Raw genomic sequence first — 27,514 nt, forward strand, 5'->3', positions numbered from 1 at the left:
GTATAAAAGGTCTTTAACATACCTCTTGTGTCTGTTTCCCACTGTAGGACATTTTCTTAACTGCCACCACCTCATTGGTGTGAGCATTCGTGGCCTGTGTTGAGACAGCAGAAGAAAAATAAAATAAAAAAAGAATGTTTCAGCTACTTTAACTTAAATATTTGACTGGACACTTTAAAAAACATTCTCACACTGGGGCACCTGGGTGGCTCAGTGGGTTAAGCCTCTGCCTTCAGCTCAGGTCATGATCTCAGGGTCCTGGGATCGAGCCCCGCATCAGGCTCTCTGCTCAGCAGGGAGGGTGCTTCCCCCCCCCCACTCTGCCTACTTCTCTGCCTATTATGTGATCTCTGTCTGTCACATAAATAAATAAATAAATAAAATCTTTAAAAAAAACACAAACATTCTCACACTCATTAACACAGTTTAAAGATGTTGCAACTTCTGATAGGCTAGACAGATATTTCCACCCCACTGTAAAGTACAATTTCTTTAGATCTATATTCATATACATGCAACGACCATAATATTAAAAAGGATTAGGGTTTAAAAACATACATATACAATCAAACGAAAACAAGTCAAATTTCCAAAATAACCCTACTGGCTTCACCATGTAAAATATCCATCAGTAGAGAACCAGTTAGATAATGTGATACAATCATATGATGAAATAAACCCAGTAAAACAATGAGGTAATATATATGAATATACAGTTATATGGAAAGATGTAAAAAATACAATGACGAAAACAAGCTGCCTATTATATTACTTTTGCAAAATAATACTAACGTGAGTGTATGTGTGGAAAGAATATGAGAGAATTTATACCAGAATACATATCAGTGAGAATCCTGGAGCAGCGCTGTCCAACAGAACCTTTTTTTTTTCCCCAATAGAACTTTTTGTCTTGAAGGAAATGCTTTATACCTACATCATGTATGATGCATGAGAAATGTGGCTATAGTGATTGAAGAAATGGAGTTTATATTTTAATTAATTTAAATCTAAATTGTGGCTACTACACTGAACAATGCAACAGAAGGTAAGATTAATTTTAAGAGGGACTTTCACTTCCAAAGGTACTTATATTTTATAGAATATGTAAGAACATATTACATATATACTTATATACATATGTGTACAGTGTATTCATCTACAAAGACTGCTTTGTCTCATAATTATCTCTATATAGCTTTTCCATACCCCAAATACAATTCAGTGAAAACACACATGAAAATAATAACTCAAGTAATAGTCTTCCTCCAAATTTTCTTAAGAGATTTAAAACTAGGTAATTTTCTAAAAATTTTCAGAAAAATAAATATAAGACTTTAAAAGATTATCTAATTCTGGCTTTCTTCTAATAACAGAGCTCTGCATCAGTGCCATATTCCTGATGTCAGTAAGCTATTTTTATTCTATGATATTATTATTGTAAACCAGTGAAGCTATAGCAGTGATTCTGAGGTAAAAGATTGGAATTCAGTAACTGATAAAATCAGGTCACCAATTTTAGAGAAAAATGTATAATCATTTTCTTCAGTATACTTAAAGAAGCTCCTCAGATAAAACAATGAATTTCTTTCTTAGTAAAAAAAAAAGAAATTATTTATTTCTAATAAAAATTTTTTGAATTAAAAATGAACAATAACTTATTGATATAAAAAATTCAACAGAGTCTTACTGATTGACAAAATGCTAAGCAAATGAACACTTACTGAAAAAAAAATTTTTTTTTAAGATTTTATTTATTTGTCAGAGAGAGAACAAGAGAGGAAGCACAAGCAGGGAGAACAGCAGGCAGAGGCAGAAGCAGGCTCCCTACAAAGCAAGGAGCCCGATGTGGGACTCCAACCCAGGATCCTGGAATCATGACCTGAGCGCAAGGCAGTCACTTAACTGACTGAATCACCGGGTGTCCCTGAAAAAAATTTTTTTTACAAGTACTAAAGAAAGGCAAAAGTACCTATTATAAAAATAAGGTATCTACTAGTTAGAGTTTTCCAATCAGCAAGCAGGGCTCTCCGAAGGCATTTTTTAGGTATTTTGTTCGTTTAGAAGGTACAGATGGAATTGTTAAAAAACAAAACTCTCACATTTTGCTGGCTTTTATTTAACACTATTTAAATTTAAATTAAACACTATTTAAATTTAATGCTAAGACTGCTTATATGACAACAACAAAGACAAGTTGATGTGAATTCAGTACTACAGTAAAGGTTAGAGTGATTGGATCAGAAAAGCGGATATTTTGGAGATGAATCTATGCACTGTGCAGGTTAAGCAGCCTGGGAAAGGTTTAGGAAATGCTCAAGCAATGAGGAATTTTAACTTGCAACAGGGATTTTTTAAAAACAAATCCTTAACCTTTATAAAAAGAAAAGAAAAGGCCCACACAAATGGAATCAGATGGTATTCTCTAATTGCTTATTAAGGTTATTTATAATTAGTCCTTATTTGGGACCAGAAACTTGAAAAAAGTTACCCCAGAATAAAAATATATTTCTTGGGACACGTGGGTGGTTTAGTCAGTTAAGCGACCGATACTTGACTTCCATTCAGATCATGATCTCAGAGTGACTGGTGAGATCCAGGCTGTGTCTTGCTCTGTGCTCAGTGGGGAGTCTGCTTGAGATCCTCTCTCTCCCTCTGCCCCTCCCCCTGTGCATGTTCTCTAAAAATAAATCTTTAGGGCGCCTGGGTGGCTTAGTTGGTTGGGCAACTGCCTTCGGCTCAGGTCATGATCCTGGAGTTCCAGGATTGAGTCCCGCAACAGGCTCCCTGCTCAGCAGGGAGTCTGCTTCTCCCTCTGACCCTCCCCTTTCTCATGCTCCTCTCTTATTCTCTCTCTCTCTCTCAAATAAAAAATAAAATAAATTTAAAAAAAATAAAAATAAATAAATCTTTAATATATATTCCTTTACATTTACAGAGTAAGCATTACTTAGGACTTGGTATGTATACTTGCTTACAAAACCTGCCTACTGGAGCACAGACTCATTATTATTTCATGTTGATTTTTCTTAGATGTGAAATTTATTTTTTAAGTTTTTATTTAAATTCTAGTTAACATACAGTGTAATATTAGTTTCAGGTATACAATTTTTTATTTATTTTTTTTAAAGATTTTATTTATTTATTTGACAGAGAGAGATCACAAGCAGGCAGAGAGACAGGAGGAAGCAGGCTCCCTGCTGAGCAGAGAGCCCGATGCGGGACTCGATCCCAGGATTCGAGATCATGACCTGAGCCGAAGGCAGTGGCTTAACCCACTGAGCCACCCAGGCGCCCCTCAGGTATACAATTTAGTGATTCAACAACTCCATACACCACCCAGTGCTCATTACAAGTGCGCTCCTTAATCCTTATCACCTGTTTCACCCATCCCAACCTTCCCTCCTCCCCTCTGGTTAAGCATCAGTTTGTTTTCTAAAGTTAAGAGTTGGTTTAGATGTGAAATTTTTAATGCAATTTTATACTTGTTAAAATCCAGAACTGAAACTTAAAAAAAAAATTAATCTTTTAATACAGAGAAAGAAAACTATCAGTGGGGTCTCAGCTTTCCAGTACTTTTATATTATGATTATTGTTTATCATTATTGAATACACATTTCAAGTGTTATTCTAGAAACTTACATTCATACTTAACACTTCCAATAGTCTTAATGACCTCAGTAACTTTAACCAAGATCATTGATTCAAAAAATATTTTAGAAATACTATGTGTTTCTGAAAGTTTCTCAACCATTTCCAGCTACATTTAGATTACAGTCCACTTGTTGCTAACTTGTATTTTAATTAACTTAAATCTAAACTGTGGCTACTACAGAAATAGAAATACATAGAAATATCGGGCGCCTGGGTGGCTCAGTGGGTTAAGCCTCTGCCTTCGGCTCAGGTCATGATCTCAGAGTCCTGGGATCTAATCCCGCATCGGGTTCTGTGTGCTCGGCAGAGATCCTGCTTCCCTCTCTCTCTCTCTGCCTGCCTCTCCATCTACTTGTGATCTCTCTCTGTCAAATAAATAAATAAAATCTTAAAAAAAAAAAAGAAGAAATACATAGAAATATAAAAATTAAAAATAAGCTTTTCTTTTTGCTTTAGTTGTTAAGTCTCAACTAAAAGGTAATAATTATACTGAGAAGAACAGAACTAAATTATTAGCTTTAGGTGGATTATAGGAAGTATGCAAAATTCAACAAGGCAACACTAAAAACGCAGAAACTTCATAGTTGTGTTTAGGTGAACACAAAAATGAACATGCTCGGCCCTTTTCTATCTTCCTTTAATACAGGGTTTCTTACTATTCATTTGTTAATGCTGCTAATTTCTGAATTACTTATGTAAATCCAAACACACAGAGGGATTTCATCAATAGCTTCCATTTTTTTCTAAATATACTCTCAGCTGATTGATTCCCTGAGAGCTGAGCCAGCTAATAGTTCACTTTAAACATACTTCCTGACATTATTAGTGTAAAAGCTGTAAACTACAAAAGCCTAACAGAATTATAGTGTTTAGGTATAAAAATGTTGGTTGCTAGAATCTGGTCTTAGTGGCTTGCTAGCACGACTGGGATTCATGAAAACTACTAATTAGCAGTACCCCAAGTTCTCTGAGTTCTTTATAATTCATTCCTTCATTCAACAAATACTTATTAGGTAGTCAATAAGTACCAGGTATTGGGTTAAGAGCTGTGAGTAAATATGCCCAGTACCTATCTTTTGTCTAGCAGCACAGACAGTACAAAAATCTCGTAACCAACAAATGTAAAATTGCAATTGTGACAGGTGCTGTGAAGAAGTGTGTGTTACTCTGAGAAACAAAAACGGGGGGATGGCAGGTCAGGAAAGGCTTCCTTGAAGAAATGAGAATTCAGCTGAGAGATCAAAGAAGAACAGGAGTTAAGAAGATGAAGGTAAAAGGGGAAACATTCCAGAGAAAACAGTTTATGTAAAAATCCCATGTGATGGTCAAAGAAAGCTATTCTATTATACCTAGGGCAATGAGAATGAGAGGGAATATAGCTTCAGTACAAACAGGGACACATTGTGGAAGACCCTGTAGGCTGGCTACAGTAAGGTTTTTTTTTTTTTTTTAAAGATTTTATTTATTTATTTGACAGAGAGAAATCACAAGTAGGCAGAGAGGCAAGCAGAGAGAGAGGAGGAAGCAGGCTCCCCGCCGAGCGGAAAGCCCGATGTGGGGCTTGAACCCAGGACCTGGGATCATGACCTGAGCCGAAGGCAGCGGCTTAACCCACTGAGCCACCCAGGCGCCCCGGTTTTTTTTTTTTTTAAGATTTTATTTATTTATTTGACAGACAGAGATCACAAGTAGGCAAAGAGAGAGGGGCAAGCAGGCTCCCTGCTGAGCAGAGAGCCCGATGAGGGGCTCGATCCCAGGACCCTGAGATCATGATCTGAGCCGAAGGCAGAGGCTTTAACCCACGGAGCCACCCAGGCGCCCCTACAGTAAGGGTTTTGATCAGATTTACTTCTCTCTCCCTCAAGGTGACTGTGGTGCTGACAATAGACTAAAGAGAGACCACAGTGGACACACAAAGATGGCTTAGGAGGCTACAGCAATTGTCCAAGGAAGAGATGACAGTCCTCTTGGTTATCATGGTATGAGTAACAAGAGGAAGAATCTATCAATAGGGAGGAACTACATATAGATATTACTGTGGCCAATGAGAAATCCATTTTTAAGGTATTACCTATGTGACCATTATAGATAAAAGGTTAAAGCTCTTCTAGGCTTTACAGTAAAGAGTAAGTTAATTCCCCTTTAATCTATTTTTTAGTGGCTTAAGGGTTTATATGGGCTGTACTACTCGTTTTGTATACAGGCAATTCTGTATAGTTAATGATTACATTTTCAAAGCCACCGAGATATCCTTATGATTTTTCTAGTCTATCATTATCAACAAATAACATGTATTTAGTACCTACTGTAAACACGGCACTGGGCTAATGTTTAGAGTTGCAAAGAGATATTAGAAATAGTTCTCATTTTCAAAAGGCATTTATTCTAGCTAAATAGAGAGGACTTAGCCCAAACAGCAAACAAATCGCTAGGTCTTCTGCAGCCTACTATAAAGTAGGTCTCATTTTGCCTTTAGTCCAAAGGCTTGTGAGTTTTGATACATGCTTGGTTTACTGTAGTCAAAAGGAGAATTTTGAGAGGGGGTCTAGCTGCTTTTTATTTTATTTATTCACTTTTTTAAAGTTTAAATTCAATTTAGTTAGCATATAGTGTATTTTTAGTTCCAGGGGTAGAATTTAGTGATTCATGGGTTGCATATAACACCTAGTGCCCATTGCAGTTGCTGCTTTTTGAAATACACAAGTCAGATAGAGATTGGAACTACCCTCTGACTCTGGCTAAGAGAGATTGTGAGGGGATGAATGAGTTATAAACAGAAAAAAGAAAAGATAACCGAGGAAAGCATCTTGGAGCAAAATAAATAGGTCACAAACAAGTATGTACAGAATGTTTCAATTTTTAAAAAGTTCAAAACAGACAAAACCAAATTACATTGTTAGGGGTGAAGAAGAAGGAGTTACATGTAAAGAAAAACTAGAAAATAATTACCATAAAATTCAAAATAGACAACATAAGAGGGGCTTTTGGGAGGCTGGCATATCCTATTTCTTGGCCTGGCTGGTGTTTAGAAAGGGATTTTACCTCTTAATTTTTCTTTAAATTACATATCAAAATATATGGATATGTATTTATGCACACTTCTGTATGTACATTTATAATTTTAAAATCCTCTTTAAAAAAAAAAAAAAAAAGCATCCCTGGGGTGCCTGGCTGGTTCAGTTGGTAGAGCATGAGATTCTTGATCTCAGGGTTGTGCATTTGAGCCTCAAGTTGGGGGCAGAGGTCACTAAATAAATAAATAAATAAATAAATAAACTTAACGGGGAAAAAACCCCCCAAACTATCCCTGTGAATGAAGAAGACAGAGCTTTGATTGGACTTTAAATACTATTCTAAGCCCAAAGACTAACATAGCAGGGTTGACTAGAAAATTAGCACTTTCCAGCCATGGAAGGTTACTTAATGATCAAATGTACTTGAGTGGAAGCCAAATATTAAATTGGGGCAAAGGAGAAGTGGGAGTGCTGAGCACAGATGCAAAGACATGACAAAGAGTTCAGGGGAAACCCAGGCTGAAGATTTGCCTAGAGACAAAAAGATGAGCTAAAAATGCAATTAATAAAATCTTATTTGGAAGGACAACTGAAGCCCTGCCCAGATGCCAAAACATAAAGGATCACTTAAAAGTCAAATAATTTTTGATCAAGGAAAAAAAATAGTTCGATAACAGGTTTAGAGAAGTGAGTAATAAGCAGTACTTAAATATCACTCGCTTTCTTAAGTATTTGAGACTTTGATGAGGCAAACTTCTAAGGTTATATAAGTGAATTAGAACTACATTTTCTGTAATGAATTTCAGGTGAATGAGCGATGGTAACATTTCAGTTACTTCTCATTCTTCTTATTAGAAGATAAGTCACAGTCTTAGAATTCAAACTGAGTCTAGGGGGCTAAGCGTTATACCCTTTAACCTAAAATACTGACTTGATATGAATGTTACTAAAAATCTTTGATGGTCCACCTGAGTAGCCATCCGTTCATCCATCCATCTGTCTATCATTTATTGAGTTCCTATTATTATCAGACATTATACAGGTTATGGGGTATAGCAAGGGATAAGATAGGCATAACCTCTGACCTCATGGCATTTATGTAGGGGGAGGGACATATATGAGTCAAAAAAATCTCACACATAAGTATTTAATTACAACCACGATAAATGCAACAACATGCAAGGACTATGAGATTCTTAGGAGATCCCTATGAGGGTGCTATGAGATAATAAAAAATGATTTAATTTAGTTCGGGACAGTTGAACAGGAAAGGCAATCTTGTGGATGTAACACTTAAGCTGAAATCTGTACGGTAAGCAGGAGTTAGGCAGGGATACGGACGCAATGTGCAGAATTTTCTAGGTGGGAGGAATAGCATATAAAGGCCCTGAGGCAGAAAAGAACTTGGCTTATAGAGGAAATGCATAGGGCCAAATTTTAAGCTTATATTTTTTGGACTACGTGATAGTTTGTGTACAGGTGACAGCGATTCCACTGACTTTAATAATGCCTAGATTTCTAGGACTGGCTTTTCAGCAATGAGTATTTGCTTCTAGTGTAGACATTTAACTTGTAGAAAAAACACTAAAAGCAAACGTATTTTACAAGTAATAGAATGTGTAGAATTCAAACTCCCCTAATTTAATCTCTCTAAACCACTCGAAAATTACTTACAAAATAAACTGCTCCAAAACTTCCATGTCCAATTTCATGCAAATCAATAAAAAGTTCTTCAGGATCATCTTTGTAGAAGAGATCAGCAATCTCTGAGTCCTTTGGCACCCCTTTACGCATGATGACCAGTGTCTGCAAACGTTTTGCTTTTGATATCCCAGTCAGCTTTCTCTCTCATTTACAAATATTTTGGGGGTAAGTTTTTAGTACCTGTAAAAAAATAAGGTTTGACATTAACTTATTTCTAAAACATCATCGTGGTTGATGGTAATATAAATTAATATTAAAAAGCACTCCAGACTTACAATTTCATAATAAAAAGACAACCCAAAAGAAAAATGGGCAAAGGATCTGAATAGACATTTCTCCAAAGATATACAAGTGGCCATTAACACATGAAAAGATGCTCCACATTATTATTATTATTATTTTTTAAATTTTGGCTATAATATTTATGGTCTTTTTTTTTTTAAGATTTTATTTATTTATTTGACAGAGAGATCACAAGCAGGCAGAGAGGCAGGCAGAGAGAGAGAGGGGAAAAGCAGGCTCCCTGCTGAGCAGAAAGCCCAATGTGGGGCTCGATCCCAGGACCCTGAGATCATGACGTGAGCTGAAGGCAGAGGCTTTAACCGACTGAGCGACCCAGGCGCCCGGATGCTCCACATTATTAAGTCATTAGAGAAATAGACATTAACACCACAGTAATATACCATTTTATATCTACTAGGATGACTACTATCAAAAAGTTAAATAGCTATGGCAAGGATGAGGAGAAAGTGGAACCCTCCAAACTGCTGGTGGGAATATAAAGTGGTGCACCATTTTGGGAAAGAGACTGGCAGTTCATCAAAAACTTAAAAATCAAGATACCATTTGACCCAGAAATTCTACTCCTTGGTATAAATCCAAGAGGAATAAAAATCTATGTCCACACAAATACTTGTACAGATCTATATTGACAGCAGCATGATTCACAGGAGCCAGAGGTGGGAACAATCCAAAGGTCCATTTGGTAAATGAATAAACAAAATGTGGTACATCTGTACAATGGAATATTATTTTGGCATAAGAAGGAATAAAGTGCCAATACACGCTACAACATGGGTGAAACTTGTAAACACGATGTGAAGTTAAAGAAGTCACAAAAGAAGCCATATTGAATAATTCCATTTATATAACACACCCAGAATAACTAAATCTACAGAGATAGAAAGCAAATTATCGGTTGACTACAGCTGCGGGAAGGAGAGTTTGGCAGTGATAGGTAAAAAGGATGGGCTTTCTTTTTAGAGTCATGAAAATGTTCTAAAACGGATTGTCGTGATGGCCCCACAATGGTTAATATACCAAAAACCACTGAACTGTACATTTAAATGAGTTATATCTCAATAAATCTGCTTTTAAAAGCATTTTGGTCTAATTAATATTTAAGTAATAACAGCTAAGATTTATTAAGCACTATTATGTGTCAGGAAACACTAAGTTCCGTATATGTATATATTATTTTCTTTAATCCCTACAGCAGCTACATAATGTAGACTTTATTATTTTGATTTTTATAAAAAACTAGAACCAAGAGGCAAAACTACTCCCCCATAATCAGGCAGCTAGTATTTGTGAGAACTGAGACCCAAACCCAGATCTGACCGTACAGCCCATGCTCTTAATACACAACATATACATACAGAATAGATAATTAGGTAACAAACTGCTATAATTTGGAGATTATGCTAACATTCACTTAAGAGGCAGATAATTCCGCTGCCAGACAAAATATTCTGAGTTTGAAGTTTCTGTTAAAAAAGGAGATTACGGGGGGGGGGGGTGCCTGGGTGGGTCAGTGGGTTAAGCCTCTGCCTTCGGTTCAGGTCATGATTTCAGGGTCTTGGGATCCAGTCCCGCACTGGGCTCCTTGCTTGGCGGGGGCCTGTTTTCCCCCTCTCTCTCTGCCTGCTGCTCTGCCTACTTGTGATCTCTCTCTCTCTGCCAAATAAATAAATAAATAAATGGACATTATTTTGACATGCTTACATATTGGTTTTTAATAGTTATATTTAATTGATATAGATCCCTTTTTATTTTTTGAATTATACTGAAATAATAATTAACTTTCATCCATATTTTTTTTTATTGTAAATACACCCCTACCGTGAGAATCAATCATTTCAAAGTGAAAATATCATAAGATAGTTTGTGTTTCCTCCTTGACCAATCAGATACGTATGCTAGAAATGTAGTTATTGGCCAATAAAATTGTCTTTTTAAAAATGTGAGACAGGGGGACCTGGGTGGCTCAGTCGTTAAGCCTCTGCCTTTGGCTCAGGTCATGATCCCAGGATCCTGGGATCGAGTCCCACATCGGGCTCCCTGCTCATCGGGAAGCCTGCTTCTCCCTCTCCCTCTCCCACTCCCCCTGCTTGTGTTCCTGCTTTTGCTGTCTCTCTCTCTCTGCCAAATAAATAAATAAAATCTTAAAAAAAATAATAAATAGGGCGCCTGGGTGGCTCAGTGGGTTAAGCCGCTGCCTTTGGCTCAGGTCATGATCTCAGGGTCCTGGAATCGAGCCCCATATCGAGCCCCTCATCGGGCTCTCTGCTCAGCAGGGAGCCTGCTTCCCTCTCTCTCTCTATCTCTCTCTCTCTGCCTGCCTTTCTGTCTACTTGTGATCTCTCTCCCTCAAATAAATAAATAAAATCTTTAAAAAAAATAATAAATAAAAATGTGAGCCAACAGTCCTCATTCAAGGAGAAGAGAAAAAGAGGACTGTTAATAAAGAAGTACAAGCAGTCAGTTCTAAGAAGCATTTTTCTCCTGTGACATGATAGCATTAGGGGACTATGTACATTACTTCACATGGTTAGTCTAGTTAAATCATTAGCAGGTCAGTAGCCTACCTATCCATCTATCCAGGCAATTCTTTGCTTGACTCAACAAGTATTTATTGAATGTCTACTATTTGCTAGGCATGTACTGGGTTTTGGTTGGTTCCAGGTACAATGGGATGTGATCCCTGTTTTTATTTATTTATTTATTTTTATTTTTAAAAAACATTTTATTTATTTATTTGACAGAGATCACAAGTAGGCAGAGAGGCAGGCAGAGAGAGAGGAGGAAGCAGGCTCTCCACGGAGCAGAGAGCCCGATGCGGGGCTCGATCCCAGGACCCTGGGATCATGACCCGAGCCAAAGGCAGAGGCTTTAACCCACTGAGCCACCCAGGCGCCCCTGATCCCTGTTTTTAAAGGGCTTAGAGTCTAATGGGGGAATAAGCATTACACCATAATGATACAAATAACAAAATGGTTATAAATGACTGTTATGATGAAAAAGCAAAAAATTTAATAGAAGATACAATAGGGTGGTCCAGTCTATTTTTTCTTAGATATGAAAAAGCATGCCTTTTAGGAAAAATAAAAGTTGTTCATTCAATATGGATGTATGGAAGGGTTGGAAGGCAAAAATATAAAGCTGGTGTTAAGCCAAGGGAAATCACAACAGGCCTTTTAGACCATATTAAGAAATATGGACTTCATCTTGAGGGTAGTGGGGAGCCATCAAAGGTTTCAAACGAGAAAAAGGGATTCCCCTGCAACACCATACTTATAATCCTCGGCATTCATCCTGACAATCCATGAATACTGATAACCAAGTATAAAGTCAATGTATCAATACTCCTGAAAAAGTAACTCAAATTTAGTTGTCAGTCAAGTGACTAAAATCACACAACTAACATTCAAAAAGTGTTATTGCCTTCATTGCTTACGTTTAAGAACAGAAAAGAGAAACGATGCATCAAAAATATGCCTTTTCAAGACTATGCCTCCCCGCCCCCAAAAAAGCAGAATCTGAGACTGTCTTTAGGAAAAACAAAAAGACCTGTGAACTAAATTTTGAGAGCTAAAAATCTTTTCTTTTTTTAAATTTTATTTTTATTTGACAGAGAGAGAAATCACACGTAGGCCAAAGTAGGCAGAGAGGCGGGCAGAGAGAGAGAGAGAGAGAGAGAGAGAGAAACATGCTCCCTGCTGAGCAGAGAGCCCGATGTGGGACTCGATCCCAGGACCCCGAGATCATGACCTGAGCCGAAGGCAGAGGCTTAACCCACTGAGCCACCCAAGCGCCCCCAAGAGCTAAAATCTTTTCAATCATTAAAATTTATTCAAAACATGTAAATGTTTTGGTTTCCATGTAAAGAAAGCTAAGTACTATGGATGGTCATTTGGAAGAAACACTTAGATCACTATGTCATGCTCTAGACTAAAATGATCTCAAAAGAAATGATTATTTAAATATAAAAAAATGACACCATAAAAACTTCTAAAATAATTTCAGGTGGATCTTTAGTTACTAAGCAAGACACAAAAGGCAAAAGTCGTAAACTAAAATCAGTAAGTCTGACTATATACAAATAATACATAATGAATGTACTTCTGCTTTCAGCCAAGATGGAGTAATAGGGATGGGTTTATTATCTGCCACCAGAAACAACTAACATCACAAGAAAGAAAATAGACCAAAATTCTTCATAAACATAGATGCAAAAACTGATAACAAATTTATAGCAAATAAATCCAATAATATATAAAATGGGTAATACATCATGAGTAGATGGGATTTGTCTTAGGAATGCAAGGTTGGTTTAACACTCAAAAATCAAGCAATATAATTCACCAAATCAACAATCTGGGGGTAAAAAAAAAAAAAAAAAAAAAAGCCAAATCATCATCTCTAAAGATGCAGAAAAATCACTTAACAAAATCCAAAATTCAAACCTGATAAAAATTCTAAGCCAAATCAGAACAGAAGATAATATCCCTAACCTGATAAAGGAAATCTATGAAACATTTACAGCTAATATCAAAAATAATGGTCAAAGACGAAATGATTTCCTCCTAAGATCCAGAATGTGGCAAGAAAGTCTGCTCTCAGCTCTTCCCTTCAACATTGTGCTGGATGGTCTATAAGTGCAATAAGGCAAGAAAAAAATAAATTAGAGACATCAATATCAGAAAGGAAGAAGTTAGATTTTTACTGACAAAGAATATAACCACCTATGCAGAAAATTCAATGCAATCTACAATAAGCTACTAGAATTAATAACTGAGTTAATCAAAGTGGCAGAACACAAGATCAAGATCAATGTATAAAACTCAATGTATTTTTATATATGAACAATGGAAATCAAAACTCTGAAACATTACAATAGCATAAAAATATGAAATACTTAGGGATAAATCTGACAAAGAATGTGTAAGACCTATACACTGAGAATTACAAAATAATGGTAAAAGGAATTAAAGACAGAATGAAGAGAGATAACTATGGTTATAGGTCGGAAGAATCAATACTGATTTTTCTTTACAAAAAGAAATTGAGAAGCTGATTCTAAAATGCATAGAAGAGGAGAGAGGAGTCCAAAATGGCAGAGGAGTAGGAGACCTTAGTTTCATCTGGTCCCAGGAATTCAGCTAGATAGCTACTAAATAATTCTGAACACCTGCGAACTCAACCAGAGAGCTAAGAAAAGAAGAGCTGCAACTCCACAAATACAAAAGCAACCACTTTCTCCAAAGTAGGAGGTATGGAGAAGTGAATCTAAGGCAATATATGGGAAGATCAACCGAGGCAGGGAAGGAGCCTCCATAAGCTACTGGAAAGTGTTAGAGCAGCGAGAACAAAATCTTTTAGAAGTCTGCTCCAATGAGGAATGTTGCTAGGAAGCTAAGCAAGGGGCAGAACCCTTGCTGTGGTCTCAGGATCTGGGGGTCAAAGGAAGACCAGGGTGCCTGAGTGAGGCAGAGCTCCCAGACATCAGATCAGGGAAGCCAGCTGCAATCAGGGAGCCCAGGAATGGGCTCTCAGTTCGGGGTTGTCATAAACCATGAACCACAGCACAATTGGGCAACTGCTCTCCAAGCCGGGGCCCAGCAAGTGGCAGAACTGCTGAGACCACCCCCTCTTCTTCCCCGGGGTAGGAGTGGTGCAGGAACACCCTGCAAGAGTCTACAGGGTTTGGAGACTCGAAATGGGGTCGTGTGCCTAAGACAGAAAACCTTGGTTACAGTCCGGGAGAGCACAGAGTGTGGCCAGAGACCAGGGAGACAGCAGTGATTGACTGCTTTTCTCTGAGGGTGCACTGAGGAGTGGGGCCCCGAGTTTTAGGCTCTGGGCCCAGAGACTGGGAGGCTGCCATTTTCATTCCCATCCTCTAAAGCTGCACAGAAAGCCTTCAGGGAACAAAAGCCACACAGAGCAAACCAGAACAGATTATTTAGCCTGCCCCAATGGCAAGGGCAGTGCAATTCTGCCTGGGGCAAAGACACTTGAGAATCAATGCAACAGGCCCCTCCCGCAGAAGACCAGCAAGAGCATCCAGCCAAGACCAAAGTTTACTGATCAAAGAGAACTGCAAAACTACAGCACTAGGGGAATATAGCACATAGAATTCACGACTTTCCCCCCATGATTCTTTAGTCTTTCAATTTTATTTTTAAAAATTTTCCTCTCCTTTTTCAACCAATTTCCTATTTTAGCAACTCCTTTTTAAAAATGTTTTAACTTTCATTTTTACAGTTACATTCTATCCCTTCCTTGTATTTAATTTTATTTTTGTATATATATAAGTTTTTCTTTAAACATTTGAGAGGGAGTTTCTTTTAACATACCAAAATACACCCAAAAATCTAGTGTATGGATCTGTTCTATTCACCTGCCTAATCATATGCTCTCTCTCTTTCTTTTTTTTCTTTTGGTTTTGTTATTTGTTACGATCTTTGAAAATTTTCATCTTTACAGTTACATTCTATCCTTTCAATGCATTTATTTCTATTTTTGTACATATGAAAGTTTTTCTCTATAATTTGAGATGTAGTTTCCCCTAACAAACTCACCAAAATATACTCAAGAGATAGTGTATTGTGCATCTATCTGTATATATCCCTTCATTCATTGTTGTTGTTTATCTCTGCTCTTTTTTTGTCTTTTATTTTCATTAAATTCTATCCTTTCATTATATTTAATTTTATTTTTGTACATATATAATTTTTACTTTCTTTACAATTTTGGGATCTAGTTTTTTAACAAACTGACCAACACACACACTAGATCCAATGTATTGCTCTATTCCATTCACCTGATTATATTCTTTTTTTTTTAAATTTAAAAAATTTTTCATTTTATTTTTTTTTTCTCCTCAGTTTCAGGTCTCTTCTGATTTGTTTAGTTTATATTTCTCTGTGGTTGTTGTTGCCATTTTAGTATTTTGTTCTCTTGTCATCTTTTCTACTCTGGTCAGAATGACAAGACAGAGAAACACATAAAAAAAGAGAACAAGAGGCAGTACTGACTGCCAGGGACTGAATCAGCATGGACAAAATAAGATGTTAGAATTAGAATTCAGAATACTGATTATAGTCACATGATACAGAAGAAAGATAAATTGGCTCAATCCCATTTACAACTGCACCTAAAGCCATAAGATATCCAGGAATAAACCTAACCAAAGAGGTAAAGGATCTGTACTCAGAACACTACAGAACACTCATGAAAGAAATTAACACAAAGTAATGGAAAAAATGTTCCATGCTTATGGATTGGAAGAACAAATATTGTTAAAATGTCTATGCTACCTAGAGCAATCTACACATTCATGGCAATCCCTGTCAAAATACCATCCACTTTTTTCACAGAGCTGGAACAAATAAATTCTAAGATTTGTATGGAACCAGAAAAGGCCCCAAATAACCAGAGGAATGTTGAAAAAGAAAACCAAAACTGGTGGCATCACAATTATGGACCTCAAACTCTACTAAAAAGCTGTAATCATTAAGACGATATGGTATTGGCACAAAAACACACACATTGATCAATGGAACATATTAGAGAAGCTAGAAATAGACCTTTTAGCTCTATGGTCAACTAAATCTTGACAAAGCTGAAAAGAATATGCAATGGGGAAAAAGTCTCTTCAATAAATGGTGTTGGGAAAACTGGACAGCCACATGCAGAAGAATGAAACTGTAACATTTCCTTACACTATACACAAAGATAATCTCAAAGTGAGTGAAAGACCTATATGTGAGACAGGAATCCATCAAAATCCTAGAGGAGAACACAGGCAGCAACCTCTTTGACCTTGGCAACAGCAACTTCTTGTTAGACGGGTCTCCAAAAGTAGGGAAATAAAGGCAAAAATGAACTGTAGGGACTTCATCAAGATAAAAAGCCTTTGCACAGCAAAGGAAATAGTCGACAAAACCAAAAGAGAACCAACAGAATGGGAGAAGATATTTGGAAATGACATATCAGATAAAGGGCTAGTATCCAAAAATCTATAAAGAACTTATCAAACTCAATACTCCAAGAATAATCCAATAAAGAAATGGACAGAAGATATGAACAGATACCTCTCAAAAAAAGACATACAAATGGCCAACAGAGACATGGAAAAATGCTCAACATCACTTGGCACCAGGGAAACAGAAATCAAAACTACAGTGAGATACCACCTCACACCAGTCAGAATGGCTAAAATTAACAAGTCAGGAAATGACAGATGTTGGCAAGGATGTGCAGAAAGGGGAACCCTCTTTCACTGCTGGTGGGAATGCGAGCTGCTGCAAGCACGCTGGAAAACAGTATGGAGCTTCCTCAAAAAGTTGAAAACAGAGCCATTCCACTCTTCAGTATTTACCCGAGAAAAATGAAAGCATATGTCCATTCAAAGCCCTGTACACAAATGTTCATGGCAGCTTTATTTTTAATAGCCCACATTGGAAACAACCCAAATGCCCATCAAGAAAGGAACAGAAAAACAATCTGTGGTACATGCAGACAATGGAATGCATTTCAGCAATAAAATGAACTACCGACACATGCCACAACATGGATGAATCTCAAAATAATTGCGTTGAGTGAAAAGAAGACAGACCCTGCCAAGAAAAAGAATGCATACTTTATGACTTCATTTCTATAAGATTCTAGAAAATGAAGTAACAGAAAGAAACATCAGTGGTTGCCTGGGGATTGGGCTCAGTGAGAAGAGACTGGAGGGATTCAAAAGGGGTATCAAGAAGCATTTGGCAGTACTGGATATGTTTACTATCTTCACAGATATACATTACAGCAAAACATATTTTCATTAAATATGTCCAGATTATTGTATGTCAGTTATAGATCAGTAGGTTTGGTTTGCAACGATGCAGTAAACAAAACTGAAAGGCAAATAAAGTAGGAATGAAGCAAAATATGTGCTGGTTAAAAGTTGTTCTTATCAGACAGGTGACTATAAAACACTGATGAAACAGACTGAAGATGACACAAAAAAATGGAAAGATATTCTATGCTCATGGGTTGGAAGATGTCCATACTACCCAAAACAATCTGCAGATTTAATGCAATTCCTATCAAAATACCAAAAGCAGGGGCACCCGGGTGGCTCAGTCAGTTAAGCGTCTGCTTTAGGCTCAGGTCATGATCCCAGGGTTCTGGGATCAAGCCCCATGCGGCACTCCCTGCTTCTCCCTTTTCCTCTGCTCTCCCCCTGCTTGTGCTCTCTCTCACTCAAATAAATAAATAAAAATCTTTAAAAAAAATACCAACAACATGTTTCACAGAACTAGAATAATACTAAAATTTGTATGGAATCACGGAAGACCCTGAATAGCCAAAATAATCTTGAGAAAGAAGAACAAAGTTAGAGGGATCACAATCTCAGATTTCAAGATGTATTACACAAAGCTGTCATAAAAAAAACTGAATGGTACTGCCATGAAAATCGACACAGAGATCAATAAAACAGGACAGAGAGCCCAGGAATATGGCCAATTAATCCAGAATGAAAGAGCCAAGAATACACAATGGGGGAAAAGACAGTCTCTTCAACAAATGCTGTTGGGAATACTGGTCAGCTAAATGCAAAAGAATGAAACTGGTGGACTTTCACACCATACACAGAAATAAACTCAAAATGGATTAAAGACCTAAATGTGAGACCCCAAATCATAAAGCTCCTAGAAGAAAACATAGGCGCTACTTCCTTTGACATTACCCATAAAAACATTTTTCTCAATATGCCTCCTTGGATAAGAAAAACAAAAGCAAAATTAAACTACTAGGACTACACCAAAATAAAAAGCTTTTCAACAGAGAAGGAAACCAGCAACAAAATGACAACACAGCCTATTGAATGGGAGAGGATATTTGCAAATGATATATCTAATAAGGGGTTAATATCCAAATATATAAAGAACTTACAGGATTCAACACCCCTAAAACCCGATTAATCTGATTAAAAATGGACAGAGAACCTGAATCAACATTTTTCCGAAGAAGACAGACTGCCAACATATAGGAAAAAATGCTCAATATCACTCATCATCAGGGAAATGCCAATCAAAACCACAATAAGATATCACTTTACACTTGTCAGAATGGCTTAAATCACAAACACAAGAAATAACAAGTATTGGCGAGAATGTGGATAAAAAGGAACCCTCATGCATTGTTGGTAGGAATGCAAATTGGTGCAGCCTCTGTGGAAAACAGTATAGCGTTTCCTCAAGAAACTAAAAATAGAATCAGTAATTCCATTACTGGGTATTTATCCAGACAAAATGAAAACACTAATTTGAAAAGATATATGCACCCTTATGTTTACTGTAATGTTATTTACAATAGCCAAGATATGGGAGCAACCGAAGTGTCCATCTATGGATGAATGGATAAAGAAAATGTGGTGTACACACACACACACACACACACACACACACACACACACACACACAGAGGCACAATGGAATGTTACTCAGCCACGAAAAAGAATGAGATCTTGCCATTCACAACAACATGGATGGACCTAGAGAATATGACGCTAAATGCAGTAAGTTAGAGAAAGACAAAAAAACCCATATGATTTCACTATGTGGAATTTAAAAAACAAATGAAGAAGGGAAAAAAAAGACAAAAAACATTGTTTTTTAAAAAGACTTTATTTGGGGCGCCTGGGTGGCTCAGTGGATTAAGCCACTGCCTTCGGCTCAGGTCATGATCCCAGGTCCTGGGTTCAAGCCCCACATCGGGCTCTCTGCTCAGCAGGGAGCCTGCTTCCTCCTCTCTCTCTGCCTGCCTCTCTGCCTACTTGTGATTTCTCTCTGTCAAATAAATAAATAAAATCTTTAAAAAAAAAAAGACTTTATTTATTTGAGACAGAGAAAGAAAGAGACAGAATACAACGTGGCGGGGGGTGGCGCACAGAGGGAGGAGGAGAGAAGCGGACTCTCTGAGGAACAGGGAGCCCAACGCGGGGCTCGATCTCAAGACTATGAGATCATGACCTGAGCCGAAGGCAGACATTTAACTAAGTGAACCACACAGGTGCCCCCCCCAAAAACATTCTTAAATACAAAGAACAAACTGGTAGTTGTTGCCATAGGGGAGAGGGTGGGGGCAGGGGTGAAATAGATAAATGGAAGGGGTTAAGAGTACACTTATCTTGATGAACACTGAGTAACGTATAGAATTGCTGAATCATTATACTGTACATCTGAAACTAATGTAACATTGTATGCTGATTATACTTAAATGAAAACATATATATCAGACAAGTGAACACATACATATACATACATCTGCTCACACAAAGGACACATATAGAAAAAGAATATAGCAGTGGCTTTTAAGAATATGAAACATAAACAGTTTCATTAGTAATCAAAGAAGTAAAAACTAAAATAATGAGACACCTCATTTCACCTACCAAACTGACAAAGTAATAGAGAAAAGATACAGTTTTCGGTAAGGCCATAAGGAAACAAGTCATTTTTATACATTGCCAGAAGAACAGAATGGGTACATTCTTCGACCAGGTAATAGCCTTCTAGGAATTTATATAAGGCGATGTCTTTTTTGTTTTGTTTTAGCAAAAGAGGCAGGACGTAAGTAGGTAGAACATAAAGAGGGATGAGACCATGAAGATGGGAAACACGGCTTCTTTCATCTCTAAGTTTGGATTTCTTTACAGGCTTGTTTTATCTGAAGTAGGTGTTGTGATTTCAGGTAACTTAGATTTCCTTCTTTTTGCTTATATGTATTTTCTAAATTTTCTGCAAAGCCTATTACTTCTGTAATTAGAGGAAAAGTGGTGTGAAAAATTTTATGTTCCTTCATAGTCTAATTACAAAGCACTACAACAAAAAAAGGCAGTATGTATTTTCGGAAAATAATTTGAGAACAGGAATCAAGAAACTTTAGGTAAGCGCCTTTCTTTTAACCAGGTATTTTTCCAAATTGTAAGTTGTGACTGAAAGTAATGAAAATCTATAAGGAAAGAACTTGAAACTAAAAAGTTTTTATAAGTTTTTATCCCAATTTTATTAATATTTTCACTTCCCCTTTTTTCTTACAAATATAATAAAATTATAGAAAGACCAGAAGACACAATCTCTTCCCATTTTGTAGGAGAAAGCTTTGTCACAGATCTATGAACAATACCTTTTTGTGAAAGGCACAAAATATACTGTATTGCTCAGATTCATCTTAGCTGCAAACTCTTTGTCCTCTTTTAAAACTTCAGTCTTCTGCATTTATGGTGCACCTATGGAAAAAGAAGAATAAAATATTTAACTATAAAAGCAAAATTAAAGAAACCACAATTGATCATACGGTAGCTTTAAGATTTTACACATATGTAATACTACAAAGTTAAAATCTTATCTTCATCTGTTTGTGAATGACAAATGTAAAAGGTAAGATCTGTACATCAAAGACTCTGGCTACACCCTCACAAGCAATACCAGGAAAACAAAACTGTCCTTAAGGGAGAGAAAAATGAAGCGAGATGAAACCTGAGTGGGAGACAAACCCTTATGAGAGACTTAATTTCAGGAAACTGAGGGTTTGCTGGAGGGGAGGGGCGTTGGAGGGATGGAGTGCTGGGTGATGGACATTGGAGAGGGTATGTGCTACGGTGAGTGCTGTGAACTGTGCAAGACTGATGAATCACAGACTGAAACAAATAATGTATGTTAATAACAAAAATTTTTTAAAAAAGTGTCCTTGGATTTCAGAATCTATATTGAGACATCCACTGGTTTGAGTCCAGGGAAACTCAACAGAGTCTACCAGCAGACAGGACTCATCTGACAATATGTAGTGATGCTACTCATTGTCAGTAAGGCTTACATTAGAATTGCTTTTCCAGTCAGCATGATGACTTACATTGGCTCATCTATCTGCCCATCCCTAGGCTCTCCTATAACCAGTCTTCTGCATTTGGGGGGTGATGATTATTCTTTATCATCTATTAAAGAAATATATGACCAATGTAGAAAATCTGGGAACTAAATTACTATTATGAAGAAAAATTTATAATCCTACCCAGGACAAGGTTCTTTAACAATTTGACATACTCTTCACGTTCGTATTTATTTATTCATGCTCATATTTATTTTGTTATGCATAGTTGAGATCATATATACATATAATTCCATAGTCTACCTCTTTTATCTAATTTTAGATTACAAGCATTTTTGCCATATTATCACTGTTCACAAAGATCATTCTAATGATTGCTCAGTGTGTATCTCCCAGCATATATCTTCCTATTCAATCACAACTCCTTTTCCACAATTAGAAGCCAAGGCTGAATTCAACTCTTTGTTGAACTATTAAATATTACTGTGTTTGGAAGATCTTTGTGCATATTATTCATCTACATTTTAGGGCTTTCTTTGTAATGATTTCTAGAACTAGAGTTATTCAGTTAAAGAACATAACAATTTTAAACATATAATATGGATACTGAAATAATTTTTAGGTCACCTGACTGCTTTGGAGATGAAGGCCTTATAGAGGGGGTTAAAAACTAGCAAAAAGGTATTGACCTCCACTTTCACATTTTTCCTGTTGAGGAATCCCCATCTCCTCTAATGTCTATACTTATAAACTAATCTTTCTCATTATTTTTATTATTCCCTCTGATTCTAGGGCTGTGAAATGTTACATTTAGTGGTAGCTATTATTACCTGAATTTTATACTACATTTTACCCAACCATCAAACATCACACCAATCAATAACTCCCATGTCCGCATATCTTGCTAATCTAGCCTGACTATAGCTTTAATAAACTAAAAAATTCTTCGAACGCTAGTTTCAAGATTTCTAAGAAAGTAATTTAAAATAAGGCATTTACTAACATCCTCACGTCTTAATTTCAAATGCAAGAGGAATGATGCACTGATTTGGACATGCTATGGACATGCATGCTCAGTACTTTCTTTCCCTAAATACTTCATTTTTACACAGTTTTCTTAAAACTTGTTCTCTATGGTTGTATAGTTCTATAAACATTCAAAAATAAACTGTATGACTTCTAGGAATTGAATTTTCTTAGTTTTACCTTTTTCCCCCCTCTGCTGGAAGATTGCACCTGCTACTGAGGCTGAAAAGTATCCTCTGACGTTTAACTGTTGCACCTAAGGGATGTTCTCAGCTTTCTTCCATTCCACAAGCTCCTTTGTTTCTTTATAAATGTATATTTCATTCCATAAAACTGTCTTTTCTTCCTTTTCCAAATTATGCCTCTTATAGTTTCACTTCTCTCTGATTTCTAAATGAAAGTTCCTCCAAGTATTTGCCTGGAAGCCCTGTGTGTGAGTGCAAGCTGCTCTCCTAACTTCTGCCCATTCAATGGTTTCCAGGAATGCTAAGGCATTAAACTGTACTGACATCCTTTCCAAGCTCCAGCCCCATATTTTCAAGTATCTTTTTGGCATCTCCCCTCACTTATACCTTACATTAACTTTGACATTTCCCCACCCCTTGTCTCAATTAATTCACAATTCTGTTTAAAATCTTTCTGGTTCTTTGCTTTTTCCACTTTATCATCTCTTTTCTCTGCTTCTACTTGGTCAGAGTCTAGGCTATCTTTTCTGGAATTCATCCTTTTTTCTTTCTGGAGATTTTATTTATTTATTTGAGAGCAGAAAGAGAGAGAACAAGTGCGTGGGGGAATGCAGAGGGAGAGGGAGAAGCAGACTCCCTGCTGAGCAGGGAGCCCAATGCGGGGCTCGATCCCAAGCCTCTAGGATGATGACCTGAGCTTAAGGCAGCCACTTCACTGACTGAGCCACCCAGGCGCCCCTGCAATTCATCTTAAAAACACTATTACCATAATCATCTTCCTGAAGCAAAGGTGAGAGAGCACATCTGTGCTCAAAATCCTGGCCTACAGTATAAAGAGTAACTTTACCTAATATTCAAAACTGGCCTCAAACCACTACTCTAACCAAAATTCTTCAACTTCATAATCAGGAAAAATGAACTACTATACAGTTCCATTTTCATATCTTTATCTTTGCTTTTGCTGTTCCCTCTGACTGGAATATCCAACCTCCAATTATTCTTACAGTCCAGGAGAACACCACCTCTGGTAGAAGACCTACATTTTCCCCCTTTGCTTCAGTTTTAAATACATATATATATTAGTACTTTAACTATATGACAAGGGCTTCCTTAGAGGAAGATACATTGTCTAAACCTAATTTTTAAAAAAGATTTTATTTATTTGACAGACAGATCACAAGTAGGCAGAGAGAGAGGGGGAAGCAGGTTCCCCACTGAGTAGAGAGCCTGATGTGGGGCTCGATCCAAGGAGCCTAGGATCATGACCTGAGCCGAAGGCAGAGGCTTTAATTCACTGAGCCACCCAGGCGCCCTAAACCTATGTTTTGATTAATCATTCTATCCCATGACATCTTTTTCCAAAAAGCATGTTGGCTTGGTTTTTGTTTTGTTAGATATAATTCACATATCATACAATTCACCTGTATAAAGGGTATAAGTCAATGGGGTATTTTTTTGTTTTTTAAAAGATTTTATTTATTTGACAGAGAGAGGGAAAGCAAGAGCATGGGGGAGCGGCAGGCAGAGGGGGAAGCAGGCCTTCCACTGAGCGGGGAGCTCTACAGGGGGTGATCCGAGGACCCTGGGGTCTTGACCTGAGCTGAAGGTGGACACTTAACTACCATCCAGGCACCTCTATATTTCAATGGTTTTTCGTATATTCACCTGTAAATGCACTCATCACCATGGTCAATGTTAGAATATTTTCATCACCACAAAAAGACGTCCTATACCCTTTAGCTATTATCCTACCACGCCACCATTCCTAAGCAACCACTAGTCTACTTCCTGTCTCTATAGATTTCCCTCTTCTGGACATTTCCTTTGAATGGTCTTTGTGACTGGCTTCCTTCACTTGGCATGCTGTTTTGAAGGTTTATACATGCGGTAGCATGAATCAGTATTTAATTTCTTTAACTGCTGAATAATACCCCACATTATATAATATACCATGTGCTGTTTATCTACTTATAAGCTGATGGACATCTGAGGTTGTTTCTACCTTTTGGCTACTATGAATAATGCTATTATAACTGCTTGTTTTACAGTTTTTTGTGTGGACCTACGTTGTCTTATATACCTAAGAGTCAAATGGCTGGGCCCTCTGACATCTTTATATAGAAGGTACTCTATAAAAATCTGCTGAAATCCCTTTTCCATCTCAGTCTTACTCTCAAAGCAATCTCTAAATTCATCCTTCCCCCAAAACACGAACGAGGACATTTTTCCTTCAAGAGGATTGCATTTTAAGAATTAACTAAAGATGAAATGATACGCATGGAATTATTTTTCCCTCTTCCTTGACCTCCTGCAACCTTAGGTACTGCATTTATAGTAAGAACTGAGAACTGTGCCAAGAATGCAGTATTTCTGGTCTTGGGCCCTTGGGCCAACTGAACTATCCAGCCAGCTTAGAGAAGATTTCATCAGAGATGTGCAACTGGAATAATTTTCTTCACTCTTTACTCCAAGAAATGGCAATCTTTCAACAATGATAATCAAATTAGTTTTCACAGACCTCCTAACGTAATATAAGGAAGAACGCTTGATAGAAAGTAGAAATATAAATATTTTTCATGATTTCTCTTTTCCCAGAAACTTTCAAGAAAGATGAGTCACAGAAGATTTTAGGTGACTTTCGGTGTTGTAGTCACACTACTTCAACAATAAACCTGAAGACAACTGGTTTGAAAGACCCCAATATTTCAGCATTACGGAGTAAGAATCACAATATTTCATATTGGAAAGATTTTAAAGCTGAGACATTTCAACTTTTTTTTTTTTAAACTGAATCTCAGAAAAGTTAAGTGTCTAATCACACCTACATAAGTAGCATTATCCCAAATTAAATCCAGGTCTTCTGATTTCCTACTTCAGAAAACTTCCCTTCTGAATCAAGCCACCTAAGTCAGACTTCAAAACACCAAGAAGTTTTTCTATTTCGCTATATATCGGAGGGTGAGCAAGAAAAACTTAATCAAACATAAAATTGGACTTCTGTGTTATTATTACTCCAAAATATTTTGTAACACTTGCGTATGTAGTGGTAGATTAAGTTCTTATGTACACTGAAGCATAAACAAATCTGGGAGTCTATTTAAGAAAAATTTTTTAATAAAATTCCCACACAGAAATAAATATTAGGGCCTCAGAAAGGGCTGGTGCAAACAAGGGGCTCTGAAGCTTCAACCTCACTGTAAATTAGCCCATGTAAATTCCTATTATTTCACTCATCATCTTGCTCCCAAGGGTAGAGGCAGGTAAAATCTTTATTTTACGGCAATGAAAAATGAAGTACGAATAGGTGATAGAACTTTTTCAAAGTCAGAACTAGTCCAGTTTTTCTCCCTACTGCAACACAACTACCCATACAGACTTGAAGAGAACTTTTTTTTAAAAAGATTTTTATTTTTTATTTGACAGATCACAAGGAGGCAGAGAGGCAGGCAGAGAGAGAGAGAGAGAGGAGGAGGCAGGCTTCTTGCTGAGCAGAGAGCCCGATGCGGGGCTTGATCCCAGGATCCTGGGATCATGACCTGAGCCGAAGGCAGAGGCTTTAACCACTGAGCCACCCAGGCACCCCGAAGAGAATTTTTTTGTTTTGTTTTGTTTTTTTAAGATTTTATTTATTTATTTGACAGAGAGAGATCACAAGTAGACAGAGAGGCAGGCAGAGAAAGGGAGGGAAGCAGGCTCCCTGCTAAGCAGAGAGCCCGATGCGGGACTCGATCCCAGGACCTTGAGATCATGACCTGAGCCGAAGGCAGCGGCTTAAACCACTGAGCCACCCAGGCGCCCAAGATAATTTTTTTTTTTTTAAAGATTTTATTTATTTATTTGACAGACAGAGATCACAAGTAGGCAGAGAGGCAAGCAGAGAGAGAGGAGGAAGCAGGCTCCCAGCTGAGCAGAGAGCCCGATGCGGGGCTCGATCCCAGGACTCTGAGATCATGACCTGAGCCGAAGGCAGCGGCTTTAACCCACAGAGCCACCCAGGCGCCCCAAGAGAATTGTTTTTAAAGAAAGAAACAGAAAACTGTTTTGATTAGTTGCTGCCACTGTCTGGCATTAATATTCAACTGTTATTCTGAAGTAAGAAACCATTTGTATAGTACTTTCATTTTGAAAATAAAACTAGATGCGAGTTGCTTTTTATGTCACTATGATCATGTAGCTCATTGTAATCACATATCACAGCACTGGAGAACTGGAAAGGGACCCTTAAAGTCATCTAATTTCTACTCAGCAAATAATGCAAAAGGGGCTGGGGTTTACTGATGATCACAACAATGATAACTTTTAGTCTACTCCTGGGTCAACTGATGTTAAATATTATGAAGAAGACTATTCTGAGTCACCCTTTAAGACTTTACATGTGGGGGCGCCTGGGTGGCTCAGTCCTTAAGTGTCTGCCTTCGGCTCAGGTCATGATCCCAGGGATCAAGGCCCGCAACCAGCTTCCTGCAGGAAGCCTCCTTCTCCCTCCCCACTTCCCCTGCTTGTGTTCCCTCTCTTGCTGTCTCTCTCTGTCAAATAAATAAAATCTTAAAAAAAAAAAAAAAGGACTTTACATGTGGAGCACCTGGGTGGCTTAGTCGATTAAGCATTGGATCTTGATTTCCACTCAGGTCATGATGTCAGTGTTGTGAAATCAAGCCCCGCATCGGGCTCCTTGCTTAGCGTGGAGTCTGCTTGAGATTCTCTCCCTCTCTCGGTGCCTCTCCCCCAATTCATGTGCATGCTCTCTCTCTCTCTCAAAATAAACAGAAT

General features: G+C 37.5%; 1 protein-coding gene across 3 annotated transcripts in view; it reads right to left on the reverse strand.

Annotated features, from left to right (window-relative positions):
- The window catches only part of TAOK3 (TAO kinase 3), a 190,881-nt gene that overhangs the window by 82,697 nt on the left and 80,670 nt on the right, over nucleotides 1-27,514 (reverse strand). For all 3 annotated transcript variants that reach the window (XM_047698308.1, XM_047698311.1, XM_047698310.1), the window contains exons 2-4: nucleotides 20,832-20,934; nucleotides 8,340-8,549; nucleotides 23-94 (exon numbers count right to left, since the gene is read on the reverse strand). In XM_047698308.1, the coding sequence (XP_047554264.1) occupies nucleotides 23-94; nucleotides 8,340-8,459 (192 nt within the window). In that variant the 5' untranslated portion in view covers nucleotides 8,460-8,549; nucleotides 20,832-20,934. The remainder of the gene's footprint in view (nucleotides 1-22; nucleotides 95-8,339; nucleotides 8,550-20,831; nucleotides 20,935-27,514) is intronic.

This window comes from Lutra lutra, chromosome 12 (genome assembly GCF_902655055.1).
Source record: "Lutra lutra chromosome 12, mLutLut1.2, whole genome shotgun sequence".
NCBI lineage: Eukaryota > Metazoa > Chordata > Mammalia > Carnivora > Mustelidae > Lutra > Lutra lutra.